The sequence below is a fragment of the Ranitomeya imitator genome, chromosome 1 (assembly GCF_032444005.1).
Source record: "Ranitomeya imitator isolate aRanImi1 chromosome 1, aRanImi1.pri, whole genome shotgun sequence".
Taxonomy (NCBI): domain Eukaryota; kingdom Metazoa; phylum Chordata; class Amphibia; order Anura; family Dendrobatidae; genus Ranitomeya; species Ranitomeya imitator.
The window spans coordinates 347,654,167-347,672,329 of NC_091282.1; the positions used below are offsets into that span (position 1 = coordinate 347,654,167).

The window sequence follows — 18,163 nt, forward strand, 5'->3', positions numbered from 1 at the left end:
GAGACACACCTTGCCTCCAATCGACACTACAATAAACTGAGGAAGCCTGAGTGCAGTAGGCGAGGTATAGTCTGCTGGGGAGGAGCATGCAATAACAGTGTCAGCCTCCAGGTGGCAGCAGACTATCCCATGGCTCTGTGTCCCCCAATAAGACAAATGAGAACTATGAGATTGTGGTATACAGATATACAGTACATATTTGTTCATTGAAATACCAGTTTTCACTCTGAATATGCCCTTACCTCCTCTCAGGAAGTAGATTTGTTAAGATTTGTAGAAATTCCTCCACAAAGGGTTGAATATTTTCTACTCTAAAAAAAATAAAAATAAAAGCTACTCAAGTTGATCTTGGGCCACAGTTGAGGAAAGACAGGAGGAGAAGGGCACAAACGTGCTCCACGTACCTGTGCTCTAGGATGGGCTGCAGACATGTATTGCTGATGATGATATGGGAGATTTCTAATAACTTCTTCCGGGAGTGAGACAGTCTCCTCCAGAGGTCCAGCTGAATGCTAGCAGCACAAAAGAAAAAGCCACAATGATAATATGCTAATATATTACTAAACTAATAGATGGAGAGAAGTCTCTGCTTACAGTGACTGCCCACTCCTGCTTCTAAAACCCCAGACAGGTAATGATTTACGGTGTAAGTTAATGTTACCCAGGCCAGAACACGACCATTTGTAACTTAACCTTAATTCTTACACCCGGCCATTAGATCATGCCAGGCAGTATAATTACATTAGGTGAAGAATATCATACGGTTACCAAACATTTTTATTCATTTTAGTATGCATTTATGGAAGAAGAAACTAGATTTAAAAGGTTTCCTTCCCACCTCAGCCATTCAGAAATAATTGAGATTTTACAGCAGTGACACAAGGGTCGGACTCCCGAAAAGCCATGAACATATTCTTCAAGCACACTGAAGTCACTCGGTCAGCACACGATCATGAGCACCTTATCAAAGCACGTTCGCTCATCGCCATTAATTACACATACCTCTTATCCTGAAATTTCCGTTTTATTATTGCCGATTCAAGCTCCGAGCAGCATACTTCATAGAAAGAGCACAAACTGAAAAGAATACAATATGCAAAATTACTGACCAAATTCAATATGCCAACCTCTTATTGATAGATTAACATAAATTTTTACATCGCTGATGAGCTAAAGGGGGAGTTCCCATAACATTAAGTGATGGCACTACTGCTACTATTTTTAAGCAATGGAGACCAACTACTGGGACCCCCGCCGTTCCTACACTGATCTTTCCGACGCCGAGACACTCAGGGAACTCTGCCTTTTTGTTCTCTAGAGCATCGGGGGTCCAAGAGATAACATTATAAGTAAAATTTGATGATATATTCCAGCTGTTCTACCCTGTATGTTGGAAATAGCTCTTTAATTGGAAGATAGATCGTAACACTCCTTGGATTGCTACCTTGCCCCTCTTTATCTATGTAATCTTCCTAATTTTTAGGTTCACCCCTATTTATCTAGGTCATTTTATTTTCTATTTACTCCATTGAGCAAGACAAATCAGGGCCCATTTAGACAGACCAATAATCGGGACTGAGCATCCTTAGGAGCTAAGGATAAGGGAGGATGAAGTTTAGGATCACAGTGAGGAGCCATTTTGTTGATAACTGCAAAGTGATAATAAGATGTGGAAAGGGTCTCTGGGTACAGCTGGCAACATGGATTCTGCTAGTTGGTGCTGCTAGCTGTACCATGTGCTGGGATTAGAAACACTCCACTGAGCCACGTATCACAGGATGACATTAGATACACTGAGTATCACTTTGAAGATGCAGTAAAGTTTTATTGAGATCTCCCTGCGTTACAGAAATCCGAATGAGGCTTACACTGACATAGTAGACACTAACTGTTGTCTCCTATGGCCAGGCTGTATTTGCAGTGCGTAAGGGTCGTGCTCAAACACTTACACACCAGCAAATAAAAATGGCAGCCCCCATCGGCTGCAGAAAAATAATAATAAATGTTAAAACACAATATATCTCCCTTGATGGAAGAAATAGTTCCGTGTTCAAATACAATTTTGATGGAAAAGAAGGTTTGGTTAAAAAAGGGGAGCAATAGCTAAATTTGGAAAACTTTGGGAAGACTGGATCAGATGCCCAGCGGTTATATCTGAAGTCTTGTCTAATGTTGGGATTTTCAGTACTGTAACATGAAATACTATTTTGCAAAAAATATGAGATAGTATTGAAAACTTTATGTATTTAATTAGCTTTGAGTCGGGAGTGCGCACCAATAAGGGAGAGGGGTCCAAGTGGGGAAGGTGTTTTAGAGGAGGGGAAAGGATTGTATGTGAACAGTGGATTATATTTCTGTGTGCAATTCATTTCTGCATACTGGAAATTAAACATTTAGAGCAGAACAGTTGGTGATAACAGGTTAACAGCTGTTTTATTAAAAGTTTTCTTGATTAAAAAAAAAAAAACAGAAAAAACCCACAATTTATAATTTTGTATTAAAATTAACTGATTATATAATATTATTAAATACAAAAAAAATAATGACATTCCCTTGAAATGGACCCTAACTTTACAGTAGGTCTGTTAAATGGAACCGGTCACATCAAAAAATGTTATTAATCTGCAGACACAGGGGTTAATCTGCAGGTCAATAGCGTTCTGAACCTGCCTGGTGCCAGCACTTAGACACCTGTTCCCTTTAACTTTTTATTAGCCATATAGAAACTCCAATACTCCCTACTACTTTTATACCTGCTGAGGAAGTTGTGTTTCTGGAGAGTGTCAGACGCCAATGGAAAAATTTCAAGAAAAGCCCAAATTGTGCTAGAAGTGTCACAAAGATAAATCACGGCATCCTGGAGCTCCTGTGAATGGGAAATGTATAGAAGCTGTAATGTAGATACACAGCATGTGTCCATACAGAACAGTGTATAACGCAGTCTTCACCTGCTCAGGCATATCCAGGGGTGTAGTCAGCTTCTGTTCTTCCAGCCTCAGGGGTTCCTTACAGTCCTTCGGCTGAAGTCCACAGACCTCCATAATGGAACTGAAAACCTTGAGAAGAAAAAGTAAATGTAGACCTCAAGTTTAAGTTAAAAAAAACAAACAAACAAAAAAAAAAACATATCTACGATTCATCACGGACTACAAATAATCAGATTCTTGCCCACAGTCCTATAAATCCCCAAAACTGACCAACAAAACAGGGCCGTAGCTGTGGAGGGTGCAGAGGTAGCAGCCATAATAGAGCTCTGGACAGAAAGGATCCCCTGCCAATTTATAAGTCACCAGTACAACTGCACGTCGGAAGTGGGGGACCAGAGGATTCAAGATACTCTTCTGCTACAAGTCTGAGAAATCAGGTATAAATAAAATACCAATATATCAAATAAAGGGGGTTGTCACACAATCAATCCGCTCACACAAAAGATAAAAAAAACCTGAAACTGAATTAATAAAACAAAGATGCTTCAATGTGTGGCTATTGCGGCTTCATATATTTTATGGCGTTTCCTACTGTTCCTGTGAATGTCCATTTATTGTGGTCAGTGTGAAGATCATTCTTTTTGGTTGGTGACTTCAACATGTTCGAGAAGATCTGGGCTCATGGACTAAGCCTCGGCAATCAGCATTGAACACATTAGGCAAATGTTCTCATGGGGAAATCAAATGAATATTAGAAAGCGCCATAACAGGTCAGTAACAGCAATATCCGATCACAGGTGCTAACAAAGAAGTTAAAGGGAACCGGTGATGGAATTCATGCTGCCTAACCACGGGCAACATAAATCACAGCCTGGCTGCACAAGTGAGGCCATGTATTTTATTCTCCAAAATGCTCGGATATGTCAGAGAAAGAAAATATTTTAAAGATGCAGCCGGGGATCTGACTGATGAATTTGTCCGGTTCTGCGGTCTCAAAATAAACTGGCAGAAATCCACGTTGTTACCTCTATGCACTATGGGATGGAAAGTAGAGCATGAATTCTGCAGGCTAAGAATAATTACCCCCTTTAAATCTCTAGGTATTAACATAAAAAAATAAATAAATAAATAAAAATCACACACAACTCCGTGATTTAAATGTATCCCATCTTGTCGTTCCTGTGGGGGAAAATTAGATTATGGGGAACCCACCCTCTGTCAGTAGCTGGAAGAATGTCATTAAATAGATAGTCCTCCCTAAATTCCTATATGTTCTAGAACATTCATCCTCCATAGCCCCGCAATGGTCTTTGCCATGGCCAACTCCCATTTAGCATCCTTCATATGGAGATCAAATGGACACAAACTGAAACGGACCCTCTTCAGAGGCCCAGGGATAAGGCAGGTGCGGCACTCCAGGACTACTTCTTAGGCCGGGATCACACATACACGAGATACGGTCGGGTCTCGCAGGTGAAATCCCTCCTCTGGCGCCGGCACTCCGGAGTGGAGCGTGCAGCAACACATGGAGCTGCACGCTCCACTCCCAAGTATGTGCGATCCCGGCCTTATACTACTTGGCTGGCCAACGTCACTTTCTACAACACGGGAGAGTAGATCATCATTTGCCTAATTCTGAACACCACCTTGCGCACTGTTTGAGTCTTCAGAGCAATACTCACACCCCTTTATGCCAACTCACAGATTTGCGGTTTAAGTGTGGAGAGACACCAACAAGAATTTTCAATTCAAGGACACAATAGCTAAGTCCCCCTTATAGCAGAACACGGCTCTTCTCAAATTGCTACATTGCAGAGATGCTCAGTTTTGGTCAAACGTAGGAGTCAAGACTCTGGCACAGGTTTATATCCAGGGTGTTCTTGTTTCCTTCGGTCAATGTTAGCAGCTCCAACAAGCCCCCAGACATGCTTTATTTAGGTATCTGCAACTAAAGTATGCCCTAAATTCCCAGTTGTCCTATGATCTTTCCTCCTGACTGAGACTCTAAGGAGGCAGGGACCCAAGGGGGTTGATCTTTTTTAAACACCCAGTTACTAATCTGGAGATGCTCCTCATCATAATTGTTAGTTGAGGCCAAATGGATGACAGAAATACACTCCCCATCAGAGGAGGATTGATGCGAGGCCTTGAAAGCCCCACAAAATGCTCCATCAGCAACTAATAACAAGCTAGTCCAAATGCATATAGTCCATCAATGCCACCTGACACCTAGCAGGTTATATAACATGAGGAGATCCTCCACTGCAGATTGCCATATGTGTGGGGAAGAGGCAGCAGATTTTATACACCTGATGTGGTAGTGCCCTCCTTTTGCAGACTTTTGGAAATAGGGCAGAGATGTACAGGGGGGATTGTACGATCTCGATGAGGATAGCTATGACCTATGTTGTGTTAGGAATGTGTTGATGAGATCTGGCCTCACTACCCTCACTCTCTTCTCAGGGAAACATCGTTTTTGGCTTGCAAGGCTATAGCCATGAGATGGATGGATAGAAGACCCCCATGGATTACACACTGGGTCAGTATGGTAACTACTGTAGCTTTCTATGAGAAAGTGGAATAGAAAAATACACAATGTCATGAAAAATTTGATAAGGGAAGAAGCCTTGGTTTTATTCCTCTTTGGGCTCATACTCACCTGCGAGAAACTCGGATGAGTCTCGCACGTCAATACCCGGCCGCTTCCTCGGTTTTTTGGAGGGGGTGGGCAGGGCTTTGGGGGAGTAGGTGTATGGGGGTTACTTGTCAGCATATTCTAAGCTTTCATCGTTGTGCATATTACTCTATGATATTTTGATATGAGACCTATTGTGATTTTATTGGTTTTTGGAATAAAGTTTATTAATTGTTCTTCAATGCTCAGTTTTTTTCTCCTTGAACTATAATATCCCACGGAGGTCTGGAGTTGGAATGATGCTCAAAATCAAAGTGGAAAATGAAGTTTCAAGTTGATCCAACTTCAGTGGAAATGCCTCAAGACAAGGAAATGATGCTCAGTAGTGTGTGGTCTCCACGTGCCTGTATGACCTCCCTACAACGCCTGGGCATGCTCCTGATGAGGCGGTGGATGGTCTCCTGAGGGATCTCCTCCCAGACCTGGACTAAAGCACCCGCTAACTCATGGACATTGTGTGATGCAACGTTACGTTGGTGGATGGTGCGAGACATGATGTCCCAGATATGTTCAATCGGATTCAGGTCTGGGGAACGGGCAGGCCAGTCCATAGCTTCAATGCCTTCATCTTGCAGGAACTGCGGACACACTCCAGCCACTTTAGGTCTGGCATTGTCCTGCATTAGCAAGAACCCAGGGGCAACCGCACCAGCATATAGAGGTCTCACAAGTGGTATGAGGATCTCATCTCGGTACCTAAGGGCAGTTAGGCTACCTCTGGTGAGCACATAGAGGGCTGTGCGGCCCTCCAAAGAAATGCTACCCCACACCATTACTGACCCACTGCCAAACCGGTCATGCTGAAGGATGTTGCAGGCAGCAGATCGCTCTCCATGGTGTCTCCAGACTGTCACGTGCTCAGTGTGAACCTGCTTTCATCTGTGAAGAGCACAGGGCGCCAGTGGAGAATTTGCCAATCCTGGTGTTCTGTGGCAAATGCCAAGCGTCCTGCACGGTGTTGGGCTGTGAGCACAACCCCCATCTGTGGACGTCAAGCACTCAGACCATCCTCATGGAGTCGATTTTTAATCGCTTGTGCAGACACATGCACATTGGTGGCCTGCTGGAGGTTATTTTGCAGGGCTCTGGCAGTCCTCCTTCTGTTCCTCCTTGCACAAAGGCTGAGTTACCGGTCCTGCTGCTGGGTTGTTGCCCTCCTACGGCCCCCTTCACATCACCTGGTGTACTGGCCTGTCTCCTGGTATCGCCGCCAGCCTCTGAACACTACGCTGACAGACACAGCAAACCTTCTTGCCACAGCTCGCATTGATGTGCCATCCTAGATGAGCTGCACTACCTGAGCCAATCGTGTGGGTTGTAGAGTCCCTCTCATGCTACCACGAGTGTGAAAACACAACCAACATTCAAAAGTGACCAAAACATCATCCAGAAAGCATTGGTACTGAGACGTGGTTTGTGGTCCCCACCTGCAGAACCACTCCTTTATTGAGTGTGTCTTGATAATTGCCAATAATTTCCATCTGTTGTCTATTCCATTTGCACAGCAGCATGTGAAATTGATTATCAAACAGTGTTGCTTCCTAAGTGGACAGTTTGATTTCACAGAAGTTTGATTTACTTGGAGTTATCTTCTGTTGTTTAAGTGTTCACTTTATTTTTTTTGAGCAGTGTATATCTTCTCTGAAACGCCAAAGCATTTCATAGAATGACATACCTGGCTACAATCGTGCAGCCAGACTGCAATTCATGCTGGCTACTGTTTGGGAAACATGAATAGTCTGTCAGGTTTCCTTTAAGTATTTCAGGGGGAGACAAATCCTTTAATGAATGTAGTTGACAAATTGGTCATTTGGCTAGACGTGGCTATTCTTGTTGCTTGTTCTTCCTCATAACATGTGTAATGCCAGCTTTAAAGGGAACCTGTCACATTGATAATAGTATCTGATCTGCAGGCAAGATATTATAGAACAGGAGAAGCTGGTCAGACAGCGATACATTTTGTGGAAAACGTTTCAGTAAAATATTGCATTTAATTTATTGAAATCAATGGTGTTTGTATGTATGTGAGTCCAGTGGGTGGTGCTACTCAGTGACTGACAGTCTTCCCTGTATGACTGTGCATATAAAGATGACTGTCAGTCACTAGTAGGACCACCCACTTGACGAATGCATACAAGCAACAGGTATTTCAATTTATAAAATGCAGGTTTTACTGGAACGTTTCAAACAAATCTATACATAATTCTGCTCAGCTGCTCTATAACTGCTGTACACATTCCATTATTGCATGTACAATATGGATGACTTCCTTTAAAACACAAATGTGGTGGGAAACGATTGTAGTATTTCTTACTTGTAGCAATGTAGGCACACTGTCATCCAGATCCTGGTAGTAGCTGGGTTGTTGCTGGAAAATATTGCCTGTTATTGAGAAGCAGAAAAAAAAATCATAATATGTGGAAACGTACATGCGCGCGCACACACACACACACACATTTGTGCAAACGTGCGCACGCGTGCACACACACATGTAGTTTATCTAACAATATGACTATTTTGCTTTGAAGAACGAATAATGCAAAGATGAGCAAGACGCAATAATCTATGAAGGCGAACGCAGAACATTACTTCATTTAAACATTCACTTGCTTACCAATCATCTTCTGCAAGAGAGAAGAATTTCCTTTGCCAAAGAGGACACATATATCCAGAAGTTTAGGAATGTCAAAAAGAAAATTATCATACAAAATTTCCCCAAACAGTGATGGAGTAATGTGATGATCCTGAAGAAAAACAAACAAAAAAAAAAAAATCACGGGAGATACAATTTTTAAAAGTAGTATTCCAATATTGTAAAGTGATGACATACTGGTTGGGTGAGGGATAACTATTGGGACCACCACCAATCCTGAGAATGGGGGGATGCCGGGCTGATTCACTAGTTTTCAGGTAAGTGCAGCTGCAGTTTTCTTGCGCAGACAGATGCACCACTGTGCAGGGGAAACTAAGAAGGGGTTGCAGAATTAAACCAACACTACGGACTTTTTTTTTTTTTAAAGAAAAGTGGAGGTCCCAGAGGTTGTACCCCTATGGAACAAAAAGTGATGTCTTATCCTAGAAATATGCCCTCACATTAAAGACTAGGAACGCCCCTCTAAAGCTGATGGTACTTAAGAAAAGTAACATTTACAATGGCTTTGTTTTTATTATGCCGCCTTCACTCACATTTTATGGAATTTTTTTTATTGCTGCTTCTAAAGATTAATTATAGCATAAACTTACTGCTTTTTTTTTGCACACATTTTTCCAATGCATTTTTTTCAGGCATTTTACTTTCCTATACAGACATTTAGAGAATAAAGTATACTGAGTTTATGATGTTGATACACACAGATGGTGCACACATTGATTTGATCCCATAGAATGTATAGAATGTAAGTCCGCAAGGACAGGGTCCTCTCCCCTCTGTACCAGTCTGTCATTGTAAATTTGTTTACTGTAAATGCTATCTATAACTCTGTATGTAACCCCTTCTCTTGTCAGCACCTCTGAATTAATGGTGCTATATAAATAAATAATAATTTTCTATTTTTACTCTAATTCATGTGACACTATTAATTTTTTTCCCCAAAAAAATGTTTTCCTTTTCTCCCCAAATTGGATTGTGGAATTGTACATAATCTAATAATGTAGCAACGTTACCACTTTCAGGTTGGTAAACTTTTTACAAGGCCGCTTTGTGTTCATTTTTCTGGGTTGTGACTATTTTGTGTAGATGTAAACATGGATATAAGAGGAATCAATCATTTTACTCACTTCTAAAATCCGTCTTATAAGCTTGGGGTCAGCAAAAGAGGTACCTTGGACTCTTTGTGTGTAGACATCCTCAAGAACGTGAGAAAGACATGGCGGTGGAGTTCATCATGTACCTGCTGCACCGCAGGCGGGAAAGGGATGTGGCGATCAAATCTTCGGGGTGCACAGCTCAGAAAGGAATCCAAGCATTTTTGCAGGGACTCATCGTATATTACCTGGAGACGCAAGCCAAGGAATAAAATACTGAAGACACCACCACTACAGTAATAAAAGTAATATAACTGGAAGAAACAGCTCCTCACCTGACACCAGAAAAGATCATGAGGCAGGGCCAACAGGAACTTTAGGTCCTTCAGAATGAAGTCTACCCTTTCCAAAAACTCCTCTAAGAGCGCAGGGGCACAGGACCCCGGTGGAGGAGCATACACTATAAAATGTCTGGCTGCAACGCGGCTTTGATGCTGAAGAGTGAAAGAGAAATAAAATTATTCATTAAGCTAATGGCCCCTTTATAAAAGTGATGCCCATTAAACTGCTTATAGGGAACCTGCCACCTGCTTCATGCGGTCCAAACCTCGGGCAGCCATCAAGAGCCTGGCAGGATGAGTGCAGCCAAGAATATATTCCTGTGTTGCTTTCAGAGAAAACAGTTCAAAGATGGGGCAGGAGATGAGAAAAGTCCGGGGGCCCTGCCCGCTGGGTAGGTTCTCTTTGCACCAGTCCAGGTGATTGGCAGGTCTCTTGCTATGGGAGAGACTATGAAGCGTTGGGAGATGCCGGCTGGGGCGGTGCCGGACTACTCTCCCTCCGGACCGATCTTCTAGAGAAAAGTATACACAGATCCAATAATGCAGCCTGGATCTGATTAATCCTGCCCGTGGTTTTGGCAGCACGAATCAGTAGACAGATTCCCTATAAAACCACTTACTTAATACGGAAGATAATATTCTCATACCCAAGGCCACTTTCACACTAGCAGTATTTGGTCAGTATTTTACCTCAGTATTTGGTCAGTATTTTACCTCAGTATTTGGTCAGTATTTTACCTCAGTATTTGGTCAGTATTTTACCTCAGTATTTGGTCAGTATTTTACCTCAGTATTTGGTCAGTATTTTACCTCAGTATTTGGAAGCCAAAACCAGGAGTGGAACCATCAGAGGAAAAGTATAATAGAAACACGTCACCACTTCTATATTGATCACACACTCGTGGTTTTGGCTTACAAATACTGAGGTAAATAGTGATCAAAAACTAAACTGAACACGGCCTAACAGAGTTAAACAGGATACTGTCCTTTTTTCTGATCTGTTATATTGAAGGCTGCAGCCAATCGGAAGGAGCTGATTGGCTGCAGCAATCTCCTGACAGTAGACTGGTAGTGGACCCAGGGCTGAAAGCAGAGGAGCTGCTCCAATCTAAGAGCGAGGCATAGATTACATGCAGCCTTTTGGGTGTTAATGTGAAAATATGAAATACAGATTTTTAGAAAGTTTATCTGCTGAATATTTTCTGGCCCCTAAAGAAATACAAGCGTCCCTAATCATGCAAAATACATAATCAAAATGCAGATATCTTACTAGAGCAGGTATTGTACGTAACCTTCCAGTCACCGGATCCTTCAGGGTCACTTGCAGCTCATCCAGTGGTAGGCTTGGCATCCTGGGAAGAAAGCACACTGATACATAACTGAATGTTTGGTACCATAATAATCATTAGATACTGTGAGGGGCAGCATGATAATAAAATAGCAGGAATATACCACCTACGATTGTCAGGTCATTCTGGTTTAATTATTATACATTACTCCTACGTAATTAGTGTGTGTACACAGGCGAGCACCCAGACAGAAGGTGAGCTTATATTCTATAGACCTCTCCATCAGATGAATGTATTCTTATACTGTGTGTCTAATAAGGAATCCACAATAAATATAATAGAAACATGATGCGCCAGTATTGGGTCAGTTGTCAAGTCCATATTCGTAACAGAAAGTATTAGCAAGGAATGAAAATCCTGATTAGTGATGGAATATTGATGTATATGTAGTTTAAAGCGTAGATTAATTTTTGCATTTATTTATTTATTTATTTTTATAGGAAATTTCCAGCTCAGGAAAGTCTGGGTCCTGAGATCGCCATTCAAAATACTTGTCAAATGTGCGCTGCTCAGAAAGTAGAAAATCTAGGAGCCGTGTACAACGCTCTTCAAGTAGGGCGCTCCTGCTTTCTGAGCAGTGCACATGTGACATATGAGCGTCTCAGGACACCGTACCCACTGATCTGGAAACTCCCTGTCACAAGTTAGAAAATAAGAAATAGTGCAACACCCTTTGTCCGGTCTTCTGATAAAAGCCTGTAGTCTATCTACGTGACTGCAGACTCATCAAAAGACCGGACAACCCCTTTAAGCACTCTCATAGACTCCACATGTGATATTCTAACAGTTAAATTAATGTAGATAACACATGCTTTTAGACAAGGACATATAAAAGGCCATGCAAATACCCCTATTGGTTTACATTAGCAAAACTGGATGAAATATAGACTACAAATATGCCTGATAAGGGCTTGTGCTGAGAAAGAAAGGTGAGAAGGCAGTATTAATGCCAGCGCTGGGACATGGGGCACATTGCGACATCATATTTAATGGTTTTCACGGCGTTGGATTGCAGCAGGGCGGCCGCTGTCCCCAAATGTGTGGGTCACTGGTTGCAAGTTGTATGTGTCTCACTTGCCATAAACCTCAATACAATTCGCTTGTGAAATATCGGCAATTTAGCAATTTTGGTTTTCTTACAACAATATTACAGCTCTAAAATAGTCACACTATGGTCGCCATGAAGTTCCATCCTTAACAGGCATCTGTTACTTAGATTTTGCTCTCCCATCTGACAGCAGCATGATGTAGGGGCAGAGATCCTGATTCTAGTGGTGTGTCACTCACTGGGATACTTGCTAAAAAGTTTTATCTGCTGCAGATCTAGCAGTTCTCTGAATGCTGAGCTCAATATAACCCTACCCACACCACTGATTGGGAACTTTCTGCCTATGCACAGTGTACACAGGAAGCTGCCAATCAGTGGTAGCTATACAGAGCTCATGAATATGCAGGACAACATGCCAGTAAAGGTACCTTCACACTGAACAACTTAACAACGATATCGCTAGCGATCCGTGACGTTGCAGCGTCCTGGATAGCGATATCGTTGTGTTTGACAGGCAGCAGTGATCTGGATCCTGCTGTGACATCGTTGGTCGGAGGAGAAAGGCCAGAACTTTATTTCGTCGCTGGACTCCCGCAGACATTGCTGAATCGGCGTGTGTGACGCCGATTCAGCGATGTCTTCACTGGTAACCAGGGTAAACATCAGGTTACTAAGTGCAGGGCCGCGCTTAGTAACCTGATGTTTACCCTGGTTACCAGTGTAAATGTAAAAAAAAAAAAAAACACTACATACTTACATTCCGGTGTCTGTCCCCCGGCGCTCTGCTTCCCTGCACTGTGAGCGCCGGCTGGCCGTAAAGCACAGTGGTGACGTCACCGCTCCGCTTTACGGCCGGCGCTCACAGTCAGTGCAGGAAGCAGAGCGCCAGGGGGCAGACACCGGAATGTAAGTATGTAGTGTTTGGGTTTTTTTACATTTACACTGGTAACCAGGGTAAACATCGGGTTACTAAGCGCGGCCTTGCGCTTAGTAACCCGATGTTTACCCTGGTTACCAGGGGACTTCGCATAGTTGGTCGCTGGAGAGCTGTCTGTGTGACAGCTCTCCAGCGACCACACAGCGACGCTGCAGCGATCGGCATCGTTGTCTAGATCGCTGCAGCGTCGCTAAATGTGACGGTACCTTAAGTTTACTGGTCCTCTAGTGATAATCTCCGGCTGATAACACTGTGATTTAATCAAATCTACTGCAAGTAGCCCAGTATGTGACACATCAGCGGGATCAGGGTCTCTGTCTACATTATGCTTCTCTCAGACTAGGTGGCATAAACCTGGTGACAGATTCCCTTTGATCGTGAAAACACACAAGAACCGACACGTCTGCTATATAGTGGCACACTTATCAATAGCATCACTGCTGCTTCCAGCAATGTCCAACTGCTAGGTGCAGCCATGTTGTCTGTCTGACCTGTGTATAACTTACCCATCTAAATGAGGATCTCATCACATTGCCACTGTGAATGCATGAGTCATCTACACCCCAGCCCCATAGAGGAGGTACACTGCCCCCTATGCTTCCCAGCTGGGAGTACCACCACTTGTCACTCTTACCCAGTGAGGAGTGATTGGTGAGGCTTGTATATCTGTCTGGATCCCCAGGAATTATAACCCTTATAATTAGTTCTAAACAGAGATGAATAAGATGATAACGTGCTAATAATGTGGTGCAGCCATCAGAAAATGTACTCCGTGCTGACCACCAAGGAGCCTTATGGAAACGCCATGTAATGGTCACCGCAGCATTATGTCACAGCTTGTATCAGTGGAGGCAGAGGTGTTCGGCGAGGTCTGCCCCCGGACATAACTACATGTCACCTGTCCCTCGCGGTGTCCCAAGCAGAAGACGTAATGTCCGCACACAGCTTTCTCCTGCCGACAGCAGCTGCACCGCCGGACCAGACGTGATGTATGACCGGGATGTCCCTCTGGTCACTAGAGGGCTCACTATAGCCAGCGCTCCAGTCTGCACAGACGCCATCTTACCGTAGTCCGTCTCTGACATCATGGCTGCCAACCATGTTTCAGCAATGGAGACAGACTAATCTAGAAAGTTGCCAATACAGCATCCGACATCTGTGGTATAGCTGTGGTACCCTGCCCCACCTTTCTCTCAGGAAATCTTGCCCTTCCCCTCCCCTGTTGTCTTTACATGTCTGCGGATAGGATTCCTTATAGAAGATCCCTTTTTCATGTGCTTTTCTGTACTATACTGCCATTCATATTCCAAGTTACTGTAATGTGATGTCAAAGTTAATAATAAAAGTGGAAAGAAAAGGCAATTCCTGCCTAAAAAAATATAATAAGTCACTAAACCCCTTCATATATTACGGACGGTGGTTTTCTCTGGGAGAGGTGGACCACACTCTATAGCGAGTATTGCAGCCCCCGAGGTTTCTTCGTCTCACATTTTCCTAGTAAGGCAATGCTACATGAAAAAGATGTGATGTACCCCTCAGGCTGCCGTCACGATCAGTATTTGGTCAGTATTTTACCTCAGTATTTGTAGCCAAAACCAGGAGTGGAACAATTAGAGGAAAAGTATAATAGAACCATATGCACCACTTCTATATTTATCACCCACTCCTGGTTTTGGCTACAAATACTGAGGTAAAATACTGACCAAATACTGAACATGTGACTGCAGCCTCAAGGACACAGCTAATATTTATTTTTGTGCTTCATTTTTTCCCTCCCTTTCTACCAAGAGCCACTTTCTTTTTACTTTTCTGTCCACACAGCCATATGAGGGACTGTTTTTTTTGTGGGATGAGGTGTAATTTTAATATCACCATTCATTTTACAATATAACATACTGAAAAATGGGGGGAAATCCAATGGAGTTGAAATGGTGGAAAAACAGAATAATTGTGTTTTATGGTTTTACATTTGTTTTGCATTAAAACTGATTTTTTTTTTTTTTTTAAATCCATGAAGATAATTAAATAAAAATTAAAGGGAACCTGTCAGGTTGGATAATGCTATTAGCCTGCAGATATGGGGTCACTCTACAAGTTAATACCGTTAGGAAGGTACCTGGCCACTATAGCGAAAATGTGACACCTGAGACAAATATAGCTTTATTCCACCCAAGAGCCGCCGGCCTGTCCCACACGTCCAGATAATTCCGGTACTGGAAAAATCGGTACCGGAGTTATCCGTGTCCGTGTGTCCGTGAGCTCACGTAGGCCATCCGTGTGGCACACGTGTGCCGCCCGTGTGCCGACTGGGTACCACACAGAGTGTGCAGGAGACAGCGCTAGATATAAGCGCTGTCCCCTGCATCTGGTGCTGAAGCCGCTTCATATCTTCTCTCCAGCAGCATTCGCTGGAGAGAAGATATGAAAAATCCTTTTTTTTTTCGTGTTTAAAATAAAGATCCCTAAAAAAAAAAGGATTTTTCATATCTTCTCTCCAGCAAACGCTGCTAGAGATAAGATATGAATGGCGGCTTCAGCACCACGTGGGGGGACAGCGCTTACTGTAGCGCTGTCTCCTGCACGGCACACGGACTGCACACGGACAGCGTCCGTGTGCGGTACGTGTTTTACACGGACCCATTGACTTTAATGAGTCCGTGTAATCCGTGCGCTCCCACAAACACTGACATGTCTCCGTGTTTTGCACACAGACACACGGTCCGTGAAAACACGCTGACATGTGCAGAGACACATTGATTTCAATGTGTCTACGTGAGTCAGTGTCTCCGGTACGTGAGGAAACTGTCACCTCACGTACCGGAGCCACTGACGTGTGAAACTGGCCTAAGTCAAAGGCCGGCGTCACACTGGCGTATTGCATCGGATGCGAGATCATCGGATGCGATATGATAATGACACTCGGCTCCTGCTCGCAGCAGAGCAGGAGCCGAGTGTCATGCGTCTGTGCTCCGATTCTCTTGCACAGGGAGGATCGGAGCACAGCTGCGGAGGAGGCGGAGAAATTAATTTCTCCATCTCCTCCATTGCTGGGGTCCGCTTATAACGCACATCACTCGGATGATATCCGAGTGGCGTGCGCTGTCTCACTCGCACCCATAGGCTTATATGGGTGCGAGTGCGCCGAGAGTTTTCCTCGGTCCGAGACAATCGCAGCATGCTGCGATTGTCTCGGACCGAGGAAAATGGCCGACAAAAAGTCGGCTGGTGGGAGCGGCCCCATAGCTTAACATTGGTCCGAGTGCAATGCAATTTTTTATCGCATTGCACTCGGCCATTTAAAACTCCAATGTGACGCTGGCCATACAGGTGTGGCGGCGCAGCTACAGTCATTGCTCAGTACAGAGTGAGCAGTGGCTGTAAGAACACTGAGGCAATGACTGACAGTGGACTCAATAGTGCATCGGTGCAAAGCTGGCTGTCAGTCAGTACCAGCGCATGCTTACAGCCACCGCTCGTGGAGCTGTGAGAGATGACTGTAGCTGCGCCTTCACACCTGTATGACTGAAAGCTGGTGGCTCCTGAGAAGAATAAAGTTCATCTCCCGGGTGTCACACTTTCAGTACAGCTTCTGGGCACCTTCATAAAGCTATTAACTTCCAGATTAACCCTTTATCTGCAGGATAATAGCGTTGTCTGACATGTCAGGTTCCCTTTAAGTTTGGTATCACTTTAATTGTACTGACAGATCATTTTTAGCATTATCCAACCTGACATCTTCCTTTTATGGTGTTTTTTTTTTAATTATCATAAAAAAAGACCCAAAGACATGTCTGTTATTGATTTGTCACATATCTAAGTCATCCATACAAGTCCATGGGTCTTTTCAAACCATGGCGAACACACATAGCCCATCTGTGTCTATTTTGTGTGTTATCTGATTTTAACGTTGTAGTAGGTAGAACAAACTTTTATTTATTTATTTGGCCGTCTAAAAATATTACTGATAGTAGAAATGGGCGCATTAACTCAACGCAGACTTTCTGATCTGACCTTAAAATTGCCACAGGAATCACTAATAAAACCATGGGTAAAATAAGAAGTTTTTGTTACAGTGTGGAACTTAAAAGCAAATAAAGGAAAAAGAACACAAAATGTAAAAAAAAAAAAAAAAAAAAAATCGCAGAAAAAAGGCAACTGTATTTACCAACACAGGTCAGAAAATTATAGCACTTACAAGATCTAAAATAATGGAGCCAGAGTGCATGGTGTAAGTGCAATGCATAGGTGTGTATTCACACTGGCTATGAAATAAGCAGAACCTAAGCTAAAAACAAAAGGAGCATATATACCCGTCCCTGCCAGAAATAAACAAATGGTAACAGTGCATGTAAATTAAATAGGGTACTTAGAAAATATTGTTTTGTTAAAAGAAAAAATTAAAAGATATCCCACCATGTAAAGGTGCACCCCACTCAGGACGGTCCCCAAATCTTGTACTTCACCAGTGTCAGCAGAGGTCATAGATAAGGGCAGAGCATAACCCTGTTATCTTCGTGCACTATTGCTATTTATTTACACACTGCAGGGTATTTGCTCATTTTGTTTTTCTGTTAAGGTACCTTCACACATAACGATATTGTTAACGATATCGTTGCTTTTTGTGACGTAGCAACGATATCGTTAATGAAATCGTTATGTGTGACAGCGACCAACGATCAGGCCCCTGCTGGGAGATCGTTGGTCGCTGAATAAAGTCCAGAACTTTATTTCGTCGCTGGACTCCTGCTGACATCGCTGGATCGGCGTGTGTGACACCGATCCAGCGATGTCTTCACTGGTAACCAGGGTAAACATCGGGTAACTAAGCGCAGGGCCGCGCTTAGTAACCCGATGTTTACCCTGGTTACCATCGTAAAAGTAAAAAAAAAAAAACACTACATACTTACCTACCGCTGTCTGTCCCCGGCGCTGTGCTCTGCACTCCTCCTGTACTGGCTGTGAGCGTCGGTCAGCCGGAAAGCAGAGCGGTGACGTCACCGCTCTGCTTTCCGGCCGCTGTGCTCACAGACAGTACAGGAGGAGTGCAGAGCACAGCGCCGGGGACAGACAGCGGTAGGTAAGTATGTAGTGTTTGTTTTTTTTTACTTTTAGGATGGTAACC

The 18,163-nt window shown here is 43.4% G+C and overlaps 1 protein-coding gene across 3 annotated transcripts in view; it reads right to left on the bottom strand.

Annotated features, from left to right (window-relative positions):
• The window catches only part of ASCC2 (activating signal cointegrator 1 complex subunit 2), a 31,047-nt gene extending 13,482 nt beyond the window's left edge, over nucleotides 1-17,565 (bottom strand). The window contains exons 1-11 of one of the 3 annotated variants that reach the window (XM_069760097.1): nucleotides 17,455-17,565; nucleotides 10,978-11,059; nucleotides 9,702-9,860; nucleotides 9,444-9,614; nucleotides 8,237-8,366; nucleotides 7,937-8,004; nucleotides 2,949-3,056; nucleotides 2,754-2,866; nucleotides 1,003-1,077; nucleotides 405-512; nucleotides 243-311 (exon numbers count right to left, since the gene is read on the bottom strand). In XM_069760097.1, the coding sequence (XP_069616198.1) occupies nucleotides 243-311; nucleotides 405-512; nucleotides 1,003-1,077; nucleotides 2,754-2,866; nucleotides 2,949-3,056; nucleotides 7,937-8,004; nucleotides 8,237-8,366; nucleotides 9,444-9,614; nucleotides 9,702-9,860; nucleotides 10,978-11,058 (1,082 nt within the window). In that variant the 5' untranslated portion in view covers nucleotide 11,059; nucleotides 17,455-17,565. Of the gene's footprint in view, nucleotides 1-242; nucleotides 312-404; nucleotides 513-1,002; nucleotides 1,078-2,753; nucleotides 2,867-2,948; nucleotides 3,057-7,936; nucleotides 8,005-8,236; nucleotides 8,367-9,443; nucleotides 9,615-9,701; nucleotides 9,861-10,977; nucleotides 11,060-13,675; nucleotides 13,698-13,939; nucleotides 14,054-17,454 lie in introns of those variants that run through there. The other 2 variants (XM_069760088.1, XM_069760102.1) reach the window with 2 other exon arrangements.
• Between the last annotated feature and the right edge of the window lie 598 nt (nucleotides 17,566-18,163).